General features: G+C 42.6%; 1 protein-coding gene across 2 annotated transcripts in view; it reads left to right on the top strand.

Annotated features, from left to right (window-relative positions):
• The window catches only part of CMKLR2 (chemerin chemokine-like receptor 2), a 43,859-nt gene extending 29,343 nt beyond the window's left edge, over window positions 1-14,516 (top strand). Inside the window, exons 2-3 of one of the 2 annotated variants that reach the window (XM_007965978.3) lie at window positions 11,783-11,885; window positions 12,584-14,516. In XM_007965978.3, coding sequence (XP_007964169.1) covers window positions 12,612-13,679 — 1,068 coding nt within the window. In that variant the 5' untranslated portion in view covers window positions 11,783-11,885; window positions 12,584-12,611 and the 3' untranslated portion in view covers window positions 13,680-14,516. The remainder of the gene's footprint in view (window positions 1-11,782; window positions 11,886-12,583) is intronic. The other variant, XM_038001682.2, reaches the window with a different exon arrangement.
• Window positions 14,517-15,214: the final 698 nt, after the last annotated feature.

Below are 15,214 nucleotides of genomic sequence, written 5' to 3'. Positions count from 1 at the left end.
AGACGGGTTTCACCATGTTGGCCAGGCTGGTCTTGAACTCCTGACTCAAGTGATCCGCCTGCCTCAGCCTCTCAAAGTGCTGGGATCACAGGCGTGAGCCACTGCTCCCTGCCTTTTCTATTCTTTCCTGTTATCTAGTCAGAAGCAAAATACATGTTCCCCCAACAGCCGCTGTGGTGTTAACAGGAGACATATTCAGAGCTTGATTTCTTTTTACCAGAGTGTGTGGAGAACTCTACACAGGCAACCTACGTAGACAAAGTTCACAATATCAAGTCCTTCTCTCTGTTCAAACCAGCTTAGAGCCTAAACTGCCTTAAGAGTCTGTGAAGTGTACATTTTTTGCAGTGGTCCATGAAAACCCATCTAACTCAACAATACAGAACAAAATTAAACCTCTCTTCATTCACCAAATGTTCTGCCAGAAGGAATCTTTGTGTTTTGTCAAGGTAGATGAACAAAATGTTTCCCTCTATAGCCAAGCCTTGTTGAAAGCCACACTTAAAAGTTTAATGTTACAGACCCCTACCAGGTGTCCTTCCCCAAAATCATCTGGATTTTATAGACTGTTTATTATTACACTTTCTGCCAGACCTCTTGCAGTAAAATTTATTTATTTAGAAAAGACTTTCAGCTTTGCCATCTATTAAATCTGAATAGATCAGACACCAGATTGTTTAATTCAATAGGTAGTTCTATACTCCACAAGCACACAATTTGCCATTTGAGTATCTAGGTAGAAGTAACCTAGGAATGTGATAACGTGGGTCCTCAAAGCAGCTGAATCCCTGCAGTAAATATGTCCCTTCACTTTCTATGGAACTTAAACCAGAGGCTTCAGGGAGGTTCTCTGAACCTTGCTTCACACCAAGCATTTTTCACACACTTCTAATAGACTTGGGAGGCCCTACATATATCCCTGTTCACAGTACAGCTTGGCGGTTAAGTGGCTACACAAACTTTTTATGCTCATAGAGACCTCTATTAGTCTTTATTTCAGTCAGAATTATTTATGTGCCTTTCAGCAGCACCTATGGTTTAAGACAAATACAGTAGCTATTTCCTCTTTTCTGTCAAGTTGAAAAGCCTCATCCTGGCTTTGTTATTGTGCTCTTCCAAACTGAGAAGACTACATGGACATCTCAATGGAAAGTCACTGCCGACCAAGACCACTTGATCCTGCCTGTTTAATGATCCTGTTTATTTTAAACCTGGATTTAAAGACCTAATGCTGCCGGGTGTGGTGGCTCACACCTGTAATCCCAGCACTTTGGGAGGTCAAAGGGGGTGGAGCACTTGAGGTCGGGAGTTCAAGGCCAGCCTGTCCAACATGGCAAAACCCTGTCTCTACTACAAATACAAAAATTAGCCGGGTGTGGTGGCACATGCCTGTTATCCCAGCTACTTGGGAGGCTGAGGAACAAAAATCACTTGATTTTTCATACTTGATTCTCGAGTGAGAATTGCTTGAATCTGGGAGGTGGAGGTTGCAGTGAGCTGAGACTGCACCACTCCACTCCAGGCTGAATGACAGAAAGAGACTCTGTCTCAAAAATTAAAAAAAAAAGAGACCTAATATCCACCTACTATCTGTCTTCATTTCTGATTACTGCCCACCACAGCCTCTTTCTATAGCCCAGACATCCCTCCTATTTACCTCTGATCCTTCATTCACATCCTCCCATCAGCCCTCAGAAACTATTTGTATATATGCATATGTATATATGTGTGTGCATGTATATATGTATATCTTCACACGGCTAAATTGAGGAAAAATTTCCCCCATTTTCTTTTTGTGTCTCTTTTTGTCCTTTGTCTCTTATCCCACCAAAAATAAACAGGGAACTACGACACGACATGATTGATTATACAGTGTAATACCACTTTTTAATAATTTAAAGAAACATCTCTATAGGCCCTTTAAGTTGGCAGAAATGCTCAAGGTAGTAAGCTTTCTTTGTAAACACATTTTGCCTTTGAAAGCACCGATATTACTTTGAGATTGCATTATTACACAGTTCATTTTCACCCTCTAATCTCCACAGATTGGGTCTGTCAGTTCCTACCTGTAAGCTGTGCTCTGCCCCAAAGTTACACTCAACCATGTTTCTAGTTCAAAGTATAACTTAGCAGACACCTCACCCACTTCTACTTCATTCTTTTTTTATTTTATATTTTGAAATGGAGTCTCATTCTGTTGCCAGACTTGAGTGCAGTGGTGTGATCTCAGCTCACTGCAACCTCTGCCTTACTGCACCTGGCTAATTTTTGTGTTTTTAGTAGAGACAGGGTTTTGCCATGTTGGCCAGCCTGGTCTCGAACTCCTGACTTCAAGTGATCTGCCCGTCTTGGCCTCCCAAAGTGCTGAGATTACGGACATGAGCCACCAGGCTTGGCCTTCATTCTCTTTTCTGGAAAAAAATGTATTCTTATTTTCATAGAGGCAGGATCTTCCCTATGTTGCCCAGGCTAGTCTTGAACTCCTGGGCTCAAGCAGTGCCCTCGCCTCAGCCTCCAAAAGTGCTAGCATTACAGGTGTGGGCCCCTGTGCCTGGCCTACTTCATTCTCTAATCAGGGTAACTGGGTTACTGCCTAGTGAGCTATGATTCTGCCACTGCTCTCCAGTCTGGGTGACAGAGCAAAACCCCTGTCTTAAAAAAAAAAAAAAAAAAAAAAGGCAGCAGAAAAAAAGGCAGCAGAGTCTTACCAGCAGCACTTCTTTAACCCACCATAGTCAACTGCAAAACCTCCTTCATGTTAAGTCTTCATGGCTAAAAAGGGGATTTCCTAAATACCTCCCTAACCATGCTGGGGTAAGAGTTCCTCCTCCTAAGACCAGCTTCTTTCCCTTTCTGTCCCCTCTAAGGGAAGCTCCCCTCTGCCTCCTCCAGTGAGCTTCTGAAGCCATAACCATTGTGAGAAATAGCTCCTACCTCAAAGACTTCTTATAACATCTTGTCACAGGAGGTGAGCACTGCCAGGGCTCCACCACAGTGCTCAAAGGCAGGGCCTAGAGAAGTTATATTAGTTAGGATACAGGTTCAGCTGCTTTAACAAAAGCCCATTCCAGCCTGGTGCGGTGGCTCAGGCCTGTAATCCCAGCACTTTGGGAGGCTGAGATGGGCGGATCACGAGGTCAGGAGATTGAGACCATCCTAGCTAACACAGTGAAACCCTGTCTCTACTAAAAATATAAAAAATTAGGTGGGCGTGGTGGTGGGCACCTGTAGTCCCAGCTACTCTGGAGGCTGAGGCAGGAGAATGGAATGAACCTGGGAGGCGGAGCTTGCAGTGAGCTGAGATCCGGCCACTGTACTCCAGCCTGGGAGACAGTGTGAGACCCCGTTTAAAAAAAAAAAAAAAAAGCCCCTTCCACAGACCCACTCAGTTTTGTAAGAAAAAAATAAATAGCCCAAAAGGATTCCAGGAGAATATTTTCACTTAGTAATCCAAAGGAAGTGGTCCAGAAAAGTAGGGCAGCTCTGTTCCATGAGGTCACCCAGGGGCCCAAACTTCTATTAATGAAAAACCATGTTTTCTTCATTTATATGGTGCAAGGTGGCTCATCACTGCATCTATATTCTAGCCCACGAGAAGAGGAGGAAAGGGGATGTAGAAGTCCTTGGACTCTGGTACAGAAGGCTCCAATGTCTGGGGGTTATATTTGACTTCAAGAAAACTGTTGGTTCTATCTTCAAAATATACCTAGAATCTAATCATTTCCCATCACCTTCACTGCTACCACCTATTCCAAGCCACTGTCATCTCTGGCCAGGATTATTGCAATAATTTTCCATCTGGTCTGCCTATTTCTTACTTGTTTGCCCCACCATTATACCTAACAGTCTATTCTCAACAGAGCAGAAAGAGGGATCTTTCTATAATAAAAATCAGATTGCTTTTTCCCTTTGCAAAAATCCTTCAAAGGCTGACAAGCATCTATATGATGTAACCTCCTACGTTCTTGTTGAATTTTTTCCTTCTCATCTTCCTCTTGCTTGGTTTTCTCATTCTATCCTAGACAGACTGGCATCCTTATTGCTTCTAGAATATGTTAGACACACTTCTGCCATAGCAAGAGTGCCTGGAACACTCTTGCTGGAAATATCCACGACTAATTCCCTCACCTCCATCAAGCCTTTGCTGTTATTTTCTCAACGAGTCCTTCTCAGACCACCTTATTGAAAATTAAAACCAGACTGGGTGCAATGGCTCAAGCCTGTAATCCTAGCATTTGGGATGCTGAGGTAGGCAGATCACTTGAAGTCAGGAGTTTGAGACCAGCCTGGCCAACATGATGAAACCCCATCTGTACTAAAAATATGAAAATTAGCTGGCTGTGGTGGCTCATGCCTGTAACCCCAGCTACTCGGAGGCCGAGGCAGGAGAATCACTGGAACCCAGGATGCCACGGCTGCAGTGAGTTGAGATCATGCCACTGCACTCCAGCCTAGGCAACAGAGCAAGAATCTGTCTTAAAGAAAAGAAAGAAAGAAAGAAAGTTAAAACCACCTTCTAATCCCTTTATCTTGTTCAATTTTTTCATCTTTCTATAGCATTTACCGTATTTTAATATACTATGTAATTTTAGTTACTTTTTTACTATCTATCCCTACCTGGTAAATATAAAATCTAAGAGGGAAGAAATAATTGTCTTATTTAGTGAAGTATCTCAGTCAGGTAGAGTAGTGCCTGAACAATGTGAGCACACCAAATATTGACTGAATGAATGAGTGATCGGGATTCAAAAATGGTGGTTGCCACTCCTGAGTTAGTCTTATGGGTTGAATGGTAACTCTCCTCCCCCACCAAAAAAAGATAAGTTGAAGTCCTAACCCCCATTACCTCAGACTGTGACCTTATTTGAAATGGGGTCTAGGTTGGGTACAGTGGATTATGCCTGTAATCCCAGCACTTTGGGAGGCTGAGGCAGCCAGATCACGAGGTCAGGAGTTCGAGACCAGCCTGGCCAACATAGTGAAACCCCATCTCTACTAAAAATATAAAAATTAGCCAGATGTGGTGGCGCACCCCTGTAGTCCCAGCTACTCAGGAGGCTGAGGCAGGAGAATCGCTTGAACCCAGGAGATGGAGGTTGCAGTGAGCCAAGATCATGCCACTGCACTCCAGCCTAGGCAACAAGAGCGAAACCCTGTCTAAAAAAATAAAAAATAAAAAAATATATAAAAATTTAAAAAAAGAGAGAGAGAGAAATGGGGTCTTTACAGAGGCAATAGAATAGAAAATAGAATGAGGTAAGGGTGGGCCCTAATCCAAAATGACGGCTGTCTTTATATAAAGGGGAGATTTAGACACAGAGTCACACAGGGAGAATGCTATGTGAAGATGTAGGCAGAGATCAGTGTAACACGTGTCCAAGCCAAGGAAAGCCAATGTTTGCCAGCAAACCACAAGAAGCTAGGCAAGAGGCATGGAAAAGATTTTCCAGGACAGCCCTCAGAAGGAAACAACCTTGATTTCAGACTTAGCCTCCAGACTGTGAGACAGTACATTTCTGTTGTCTTAGGCCAAGCAGTTTCTGGTGCTTTGTTACTGCAGCCCTAGGAAATGAATACATTTAGTCTCTAGATATTTGGAAAGGTCTAAATGAGGTCTGGAAACTTACTTAGATCGGGAAGTACCTGAAAACTGTAAAGCAATAGCCAAACATAGTATAATAGGTAAACAAGAATATGTCTTCAAAAGTTAACTGTGTCCACTCAAGGATTCAGTAGGACAGTTGCTAAGTTCTGCTGTCTCTCTTTTCTCCACTCTATCCCTACCCCTCACCATCACCATCACACAAAAACATCTGCTGTAAGTCTTAGGGGAATTCCTAAGCTCCTGTTTCCCATAAAAGATTCAGGTGAGCATCAACCAGCTGTTCTTGAAGCTTTTTCTCCAAGCCTGAACTACACCTTAAATCTAATGTATTCATCTGCTTCCTGGAAGATTAGAACCTTTCTGGTGCAGGGCTTTCTGTTTGAAGTTGTTCTGTTCAGATAGATCACTCATCCTCAAGGCATACGCACACACATGTAAACATACCACTATCCCACCCTCCAACCCCCTTCCCCAACAGAATGCAGAAGAAGATGTTTGCCTTCAACAGGCCCTGAGGTGATCACACTGTCCCAGCAGGGTCAGTAATGACATTGGAAGGGGAGGCTCCTGACTTTTGGTGAGGATAGTGGTTAGAAGCTATTAGGGGTCTTCCATGGGCTTTTCTTTGTTTGGGGAATGAGATTCTGTTTAGGGTTTTATAAGGTGATTCAGACCACCCCATAGGCCATATGGCTTCTGAATTGCTAATAGCCTAAAGGAACAGATCATAGGCACCTGGAAGGTAAGGATGTCCTAGTACACAGAAAAGACAAAGTTTTAGACTAAGCTGGCAAGGATCTGACACTGGGGAGAGTCAGTCACCAGAAGGAGTGAGTGAGAGGGCAGAGTGAGAGCCCAGGCCTGAAAGAATGGGGCACCACCACAGGAGCCAATTCTTGCTCACTGGAGTGGGACCCGCGAAGGAAGGGATTTGGTGTCGAGGAATAAGCCAAGATCCTAGTGATAGAACTGTGGGTTTTCCAGGCACGGTGGCTCACTCCTGTAATCCCAGCACTTTGGGAGGCCGAGGTGGGTGGATCACGAGGTCAGGAGTTCAAGACCAGCCTGGCCAAGATGGTGAAACTCTGTCTCTGCTAAAAATACAAAAAAAAAAAAAAAAATTAGCCGGGCGCGGTGGCAGTTGTAATCCCAACTACTCGGGAGGCTGAGGCAGGAGAATCGCTTGAACTCGGGGGGTGATGGTTGCAGTGAGCCCAGATCACGCCACTGCACTCCAGCCTAGGTGACAGAGTGAGACTCCATCTCAAAAAAAAAAACCAAAAAAAACAACCAGAACTGTGGGTCAAGGTTAGAGAGAGTCTGGCAGTGACACTGACATAGGGGTGAACTCACAAAATCTCACTTAAAGTTTTAAAATTATCTTTGGTTTGGAATGGGAGCCAATCATTTATTAAGCATCTGTTAATCACCTGTGATATATTAAGATATACAAGGCACTGGGGGTACAGCAATGACAGTCCTTATTCTCAAAGAGTTCATAGTCTATTAGGGGAGAAATTAAAAATAAATTAATCGGCCGGGCGTGGTGGCTCAAGCCTGTAATCCCAGCACTTTGGGAGGCCGAGATGGGCGGATCACGAGGTCAGGAGATCGAGACCATCCTGGCTAACACAGTGAAACTCCGTCTCTACTAAAAAGTACAAAAAACTAGCCGGGCGAGGTTGGGGGTGCCTGTAGTCCCAGCTACTCAGGAGGCTGAGGCAGGAGAATGGCGTAAATCCAGGAGGCGGAGCTTGCAGTGAGCCGAGATCTGGCCACTGCACTCCAGCCGGGGCAACAGAGCGAGACTCCGCCTCAAAAAAAAAAAAAATTAAATAAATAAATAAATAAATAAAAATAAATTAATGACAACATAATGTGTTAAGTGTGATACGACAAGTATGACAGAAGAGGGGAATGCTGTCGTGGTTAAGAGCTCAGGCCATGGGTCCAACAGATCTGACTTTAGATCCTGACTCTGCAATTGCAGGTTGTGTGATCTTGAGTAAGTTACTAAGCTGCTATAAGCTTCAGTGTTGTTTCTTATAAATGAGACCAATAATAGTACAGTTGACCCTTGAACAACATGGGTTTCAACTGTGCAGATTCACTTAGGCATAGATTTTTTTCCCTCTGCCCCTACCACCCCGAGACAGCAAGACCCACCCATCTTCTTCCTCATCTTCAACCTACTTGTTGTGAAGATGATGAGGATGAAGCCCTTCATGATGGTCTACTTGCACTTAATGACTAGTAAATACATGTTTTCTTCCTTGTGATTTCCTTTTTTTTTTTTTAAATTGAGATGGAGTTTTGCTCTTGTTGCCCAGGCTGGAGTGCAATGGTACGATCTCGGCTCACTACAACCTCCACCTCCCAGGTTCAAGCAATTCTCCTGTCTCAGCTTCCCAAGCAGCTGGGATTACAGGCATGTACCACCATACCCAGCTAATTTTGTATGTTTAGTAGAGACAGGGTTTCATCATGTTGGTTAGGCTGGTCTTGAGCTTCTGACCTCAGGTGATCCACCCACCTAGGCCTCCCAAAGTGCTGGGATTATAGGCAAGAGCCACTGCTCTTAGCCCCTTATGATTTCCTAATAACATTTTCTTTTCTCTAGCTTACTTTGTTGCAAGAATACAGTATATAGTACATAAAACATACAAAATATGTGTTAATTGATGCTTTATGCCATTAGTAAGGCTTTTGATCAACAGAAGGCTATTAATAATTAAGTTTTGAGGGAGTCAAAAGTTATATGCAAGTCAAGTTTGGTGGTGTGTTCCTGTAGTCTCTGCTACTGAGGAGGCTGAGTCAGGAAGAACCCTTGAGCTCAGGAATTTGAGTTCAGCCTGGGCAACATAGTGATACTCGTTTCTAAAAAAAAAGAAATAGGGCCAGGCGTGGTGGCTCACGCCTGTAATTCCAGCACTTTGGGAGGCTGAGATGGGCAGATTATTTGAGGTCAGGAGATCAAGACCAGCCTGGCCAACATGGTGAAACCCTGTCTCTACTAAAAATACAAAAATTAGGCATGGTGGCACAAGCCTTTAGTCTCAGCTTCTTGGGAGGCTGAGGGAGGAGAATCTCTTGAACCCAGGAGGCAGAAGTTGCAGTGAGCCAAGATCGCACCACTGCACTCCAGTCTGGCCAACAGAGCGAGAGAGTTGGTCTCAGTAATAATGATAATAATAATAATAATAATAATAATAAGGCCAGGCATGGTGGCTCACGCCTGTAATCCCAACATTTTGGGAGACCAAGGCGGGCAGATCACCTGAGGTCAGGAGTTCGAGACCAGCCTGGCCAAGAAGGTGAAACCCCATCTCTACTATAAATATAAAAATTAGTAAGGCATGGTGGCAGACATCTGTAATCCCAGCTACTAGGGAGGCTGAGGCAGGAGAATCACTTGAACCCGGGAGGCGGAGGTTACAGTGAGCTGAGATTGCGCCATTGCACTCCAGCTTGGGCAACAGGGCAAGACACTGTCTCCAAATAATAATAATAATAATAATTATTATTATTATTATTATAGGCTGGGCACAGTGACTCACTCCTATAATTCCAGCACTTTGGGAGGCTAAAGCAAGAGAATCACTTAAGGCCAAGAGTTCAAGACCCACCTGGGCAACATAACAAGACCCTATCTCTACAAAAATAAAATATCAGCCAGGCATGGTGGTGTAATTCTGTAGTCCCAGCTACTTGGGAGGTTGAGGTGGGAGAATCACTTGAGCCTCAGAGTTTGAGGCTGCATTGAGCTGTGATTGTGTCCCTGCACTCTGATCTGGGTGACAGTGGGAGACTATGTCTCAATAACGATGAAAAGCTTTATGTAAATTTTTTTACTGTATGTGGGGTCAGCGCCTCTAGGTACCCCCCATGTTTTTCAAGGGTCACCTGTAGTTACCTACAATGTAAGATCTTTTTTTTTTTTCTCACTTTGTCGCCCAGGCTTGTCCCAAACTCCTAGGCTCAAGGAATCCTCCTGCCTTAGCCTCTCAAAGCACTGGGATTACAAGTGTATGTAGGATTCTTATGAGGATCAAATTAGATCATGCATGTCTGGCATCTAGTAAATTCACAATAACATTGACTATTATTTTATTGTAAATTGTTTTAATTATTATTATTATTATTATCTGCAGGAATGTAAGTCAGAAAATTTTCTAAGAAAGGTGGTATTTGAATTGAATATTGAAGAACAAAAAGTTGCTGGGTTAGGGTTGGGAGGAAGGGAATAAATTGCTTTTGTTTTTTAATTATGCCCTGCTAGATTTCTCAGAAGGTTTTAGGTAGGATGATGAATTCAGTGATAGTCAAATTGAATTTGAGATGACTGTGAGCAACACAGGATGTTTTGACCTCTTTATACTATAATCTAAAATTTTACATATTTACCTCATGTATGATTGTAGCTCCATGAAATGAATATAACTATTAATCTTTTTTCTGCTTGATCTTAAATACTACAGATATAAATAGCACAAAATAAAATGGAAGAAGACAGAGTTGCACACAGTACACTTTTGTGCTGATTGAAAAACTGACATTCAAGTCTTCTTAACCCAGAAAATTGGCCTTGATGAGAAAAAAGGCAGAGGGGCTGAGTGGGGTGGCTTATTACTGTAATCCCAGCACTTTTGGAGGCTGAGGTGGGTGGATCACGAGGTCAAGAGATTCAGACCATCCTGGACAACATGGTGAAACCCTGTCTCTACTAAAAATACCTGGAGGCTGAGGCAGGAGAATCACTTGAACCCGGGAGGTGGAGGTTGCAATGAGCCGAGATGGCATCACTGCACTCCAGCCTGGCAACAAGCAAGACTCTGTCTCAAAAAAAAAAAAAAGGCCGGATGCAGTGGCTCACCTGTAATCCCAGCACTTTGAGAGGCAGAGGCAGGTGAATCACCTGAAGTTGGGAGTTCGACACCAGCCTGACCAACATGGAGAAACCGCGTCTCTACTAAAAATACAAAAATTAGCCGGGCATGGTGGCACATGCCTGTAATTTCAGCTACTCAGGAGGCTGAGGCAGGAGAATTGCTTGAACTTGGGAGGCGAGGTTGAGGTGAGCCGAGATCATGCCATTGCACTCCAGCTTGGTCAACAAGAGCAAAACTCCGTCTCAAAAAAAAAAAAAAAAAAAAAAAAAAAAAAAAACGGGCAGGGGGGTGGGCACAAAATAAAACTTACTTTGGTAGAAATTCTAAGAGACAAAATTTGGTATGGGCAAAAATTAAAGTAAAACTGATTAATAAATACAATCTTTGGCCAGACACTCTGGCTTACACCTGTAATCCCAGCACTTTGGGAGGCTGAGATGGGTGGATCACTTGAGATCAGGAGTTCGAGACCAGCCTGGTCAACATGATGAAACCCTGTCTCTACTAAAAATACAAAAATTAGCCAGGAATGGTAGCAGGCATCTGTAATCCCAACTACTCAGGAGGCTGAAGCAGGAGAATTGCTTGAGCCCAGGAAGCAGAGGCTACAGTGAGCCGAGATCACGCCATGCACTCCAGCCTTGGTAACAGGAGGTTGTCTCAAAAATAAATAAATAAATAAAAAACAGGAGGCTGTCTCAAAAAAAAAAATCTAATCTTTGTCATAAATTATTATAGAAAAGAATTATTTCAATAAGGTAAAATTTTAAATAAAGCTTAATTGCATTCTGTAGAATTCTATATAGATAGATAGATAGATAGATAGATAGAAAGATAGAAATTAAGTGGTCATAATCAAATTTACTCCAAAAGCCACCTTTTGGATGAGAAGCCATCTATATTGATATAATTCTGATTACTATGTTTGCTTTCATAAACATGGACTGAAAACATCCTTGGATGCAAAATCTCAGGTAAAAATCTCCAGTGACCTGCAGGTGGATTGATTAGGAAGTAGTTGGAACTGTTTATCTAGAGTTTAAGTAATCAGGGCAACAACAAATCCAGATTTTTCAGGAAAATTTTTTGTTTTGAGGTGGGGTCCTGCTCTGTTACCCAGGCTGGAGTGCAGTGGCTTGATCATAGCTCACTGCAGCCTCAAACTCCTGGGCTCATGCAATCCTCTTGCCTCAGCCTCCTGAGTTGGGACTACAGTATGAGCCACCAGACGTGGCTATTTAAAAAAAAATTTTTTTTTGTAGAGACAGATTTTTGCTATATTTTCCAGGCTGGTCTCGAGTGATCTCCCTGCCTCAGCCTCCCAAAGTGCTGGGATTACAGGTGTGAGTCACTGTGCCTGGCTGAAATACAGATTGTGAAGTTATCACTCTGTAAGTATTAATCTGTTTTCTTTTGCATTTGTCATAAAATCATAATGCATATAGGAATCTAATAAATGCTTGTTGAATGTCAGATTCTCTCTAGTCAGCCCTACAAGCATTACAAACAGAAGAATTATAACTGTAGTCTGTCATTTTAATTTACCAATTACTAAATAATTTACAGAAATGAACTCTCATGCTGGGAGAATGATAATCAGAGTGAAACTGAGGCTCACCAAGACTTGAACATATGGAGTATAACCACAAGTCCTATCAAAAAATATACTGTGTTTGCTGGGCATAGTTGCTCATGCCGGTAATCCCAGCACTTTGGGAGGCTGAGGTAGGAAGATCACTTGAGTGCAGGAGTTCAAGACCAGCCTGGGCAACATAGTGAGACCTTGTCTCTAAAAAAATTTTTAAATTGGCTGGGCATGGTCGTGAGCACCTGTGGTCCTAGTTACTGGGGAAGCTGAGGTAGGAGGCACTTGAGCCTAGGAGGTCAGGGCTGCAGTGAGCCAAAATCATGCCATTGCACTCTAGCTTGGGCGACAGAGTGAGACCCTATCTCAAAAAAAGGAAAAAAAAAAATACTATGTCTAGTCCATAACCTGAAATATTTTTATCTCCATGTTCCTTATCATTCACTGAACTTTTATTTTTTAAAAAAAAATTTTTTTCTTTCTTTTTTTAATTTGCTTCTACAGATTTCTTCATTCTCCATTTAGCAAGGTCATGGAAGATTTGGAGGAAACATTATTTGAAGAATTTGAAAACTATTCCTATGCCCTAGACTATTACTCTCTGGAGTCTGATTTGGAGGAAAAAGTCCAGCTGGGAGTTGTTCACTGGGTCTCCCTGGTGTTATATTGTTTATCTTTTGTCCTGGGAATTCCAGGAAATGCCATTGTTATTTGGTTCACGGGGTTCAAGTGGAAGAAAACAGTCAGCACTCTGTGGTTCCTCAATCTAGCCATTGCGGATTTCATCTTTCTTCTCTTCCTGCCCCTGTACATCTCCTATGTGGTCATGAATTTCCACTGGCCCTTTGGCATCTGGCTGTGCAAAGCCAATTCCTTCACTGCCCAGTTGAACATGTTTGCCAGTGTTTTTTTCCTGACGGTGATCAGCCTGGACCACTATATCCACTTGATCCATCCTGTCTTATCTCATCGGCATCGAACCCTCAAGAACTCTCTGATTGTCATTATATTCATCTGGCTTTTGGCTTCTCTAATTGGCGGTCCTGCCCTATACTTCCGGGACACTGTGGAGTTCAATAATCACACTCTTTGCTATAATAATTTTCAGAAGCATGATCCTGACCTCACTGTGATCAGGCACCATGTTCTGACCTGGGTGAAATTTATTGTCGGCTATCTCTTCCCTTTGCTAACAATGAGTATTTGCTACTTGTGTCTCATCTTCAAGGTGAAGAAGCGAAGCATCCTGATCTCCAGTAGGCATTTCTGGACAATTCTGGCTGTGGTTGTGGCCTTTGTGGTTTGCTGGACTCCTTATCACCTGTTTAGCATTTGGGAGCTCACCATTCACCACAATAGCTATTCCCACCACGTGATGCAGGCTGGAATCCCTCTCTCCACTGGTTTGGCATTCCTCAATAGTTGCTTGAACCCCATCCTTTATGTCCTAATTAGTAAGAAGTTCCAAGCTCGCTTCCGGTCCTCAGTTGCTGAGATACTCAAGTACACGCTGTGGGAAGTCAGCTGTTCTGGCACAGTGAGTGAACAGCTCAGGAACTCAGAAACCAAGAATCTGTGTCTCCTGGAAACAGCCCAATAAGTTATTACTTTTCCACAAATCAGTATATGGCTTTTTATGTGGTTCCTCTGACTGATGCTTTCAGATTAAAATTGTTTCCAAGATAGAGAGCTGACTCTACTTTTATTGTTATTATTTCTGGTCACTATATAGGCATCACATTTTTATGTGGATATGAAACTTAGGAAGGATCCTCTTGACTCCTTGTGATGTGGCAATAAAAATTTTTTTAAAAACTGAAAATACTTAGGAAGGATCCACATAATTTTTTCTGCAACTTAAATGAAATGCATCATTCTTGCTAATTATACCATGGTGAATTAATCACTTTTGAAGCAATATCAGTTAGTTTTTAAATAATAACTTTTCTAAAGCCTTAAGTCTTAATATTGAATATATGATTGGCCGGGCACGGTGGCTCACACCTGTAATCTCAGCACTTTGGGAAGCCAAGGCGGGCAGATCACTTGAGGTTGGGAGTTTGAGACCAGCCTGACCAACATGGAGAAACCCTGTCTCTACTAAAAATACAAAATTAGCCGGTCATGGTGGCACATGCCCGTAATCCCAGCTACTTGGGAGGCTGAGGCAGGAGAATCACTTGAACCTGGGAGACAGAGGTTGCGGTCAGCCGATACCATACCACTGCACTCTAGCCTGGGCAACAAGAGCAAAACTCTATCTCAAAAATAAATAAATATATGATTAACTAATTTTTAAAACATTACAATGTTTTCTTCATTTTAATTTTGTACAAATAACCTACTAGACACATTTTTAAAATGCAACATGTGTACTTAATTTCTTTATGTAATCTATGTATATACATTTATGAATTAAAGTAATTGTTGGTGATCTGAAAACATCTGTTTTAGTTAATGATTTGGGAGTTTTTTCTTCTTTCTCCCTCTCTCTCTCTCTTTGTTTTTTATAGTAGGAACAGCCTTTATTGGTTGCAATGGGAAGTGGAAGAGGAGGGGATATGACAGCTCATGTTCCTGAGACGGTGTCCACAGATACTGTCGCTACACTCCAAAAACTCAGTTAACTAATGATGCTTAATAAACTCCTCCCAACCCTAGTTATTAAAACAATTTAGACTTGTGATATTATTCTCACAATTCTGAGGGTCAGGAATTCAAAGAAGTCAGAAGGGAGGTTCATCTCTCTCTGCTTTGCAATATCTGGAGCATCAGCTGGACTGAGATGATGCAAATCACAGCTGGAAGCTGCCTAAGACATCCCCTTCACTCCCTCCCTCTCCCCTCCTGACACAGCTATTCCACCATGGCACTTCAGGGTAGCAGACTTCTTATGTGGCAATTCAGGGCTCCAAGAGGCCAAGGTGGACATTTCTAGTCCTCTTAAAGGCTATGACTGGTACAGGTACAGTATTACTTCTACTGTATTGTATTGGTCAAAGTAGGCATAGACCAGCTCAGGTTTAAGGGGAAGAGACACAGATCCCCACCTCTCAACAGGAAGAATGTAAAAAAAAAAATTGCACTCATCTTTAATCCTCTACAGTATCATTACAAACAGAACTGCTTCCAGAA

The sequence above is a fragment of the Chlorocebus sabaeus genome, chromosome 10 (assembly GCF_047675955.1).
Source record: "Chlorocebus sabaeus isolate Y175 chromosome 10, mChlSab1.0.hap1, whole genome shotgun sequence".
Taxonomy (NCBI): domain Eukaryota; kingdom Metazoa; phylum Chordata; class Mammalia; order Primates; family Cercopithecidae; genus Chlorocebus; species Chlorocebus sabaeus.
Note: the sequence above shows the minus strand (reverse complement) of the source record. Positions and strands in the feature narration are given on the sequence as shown.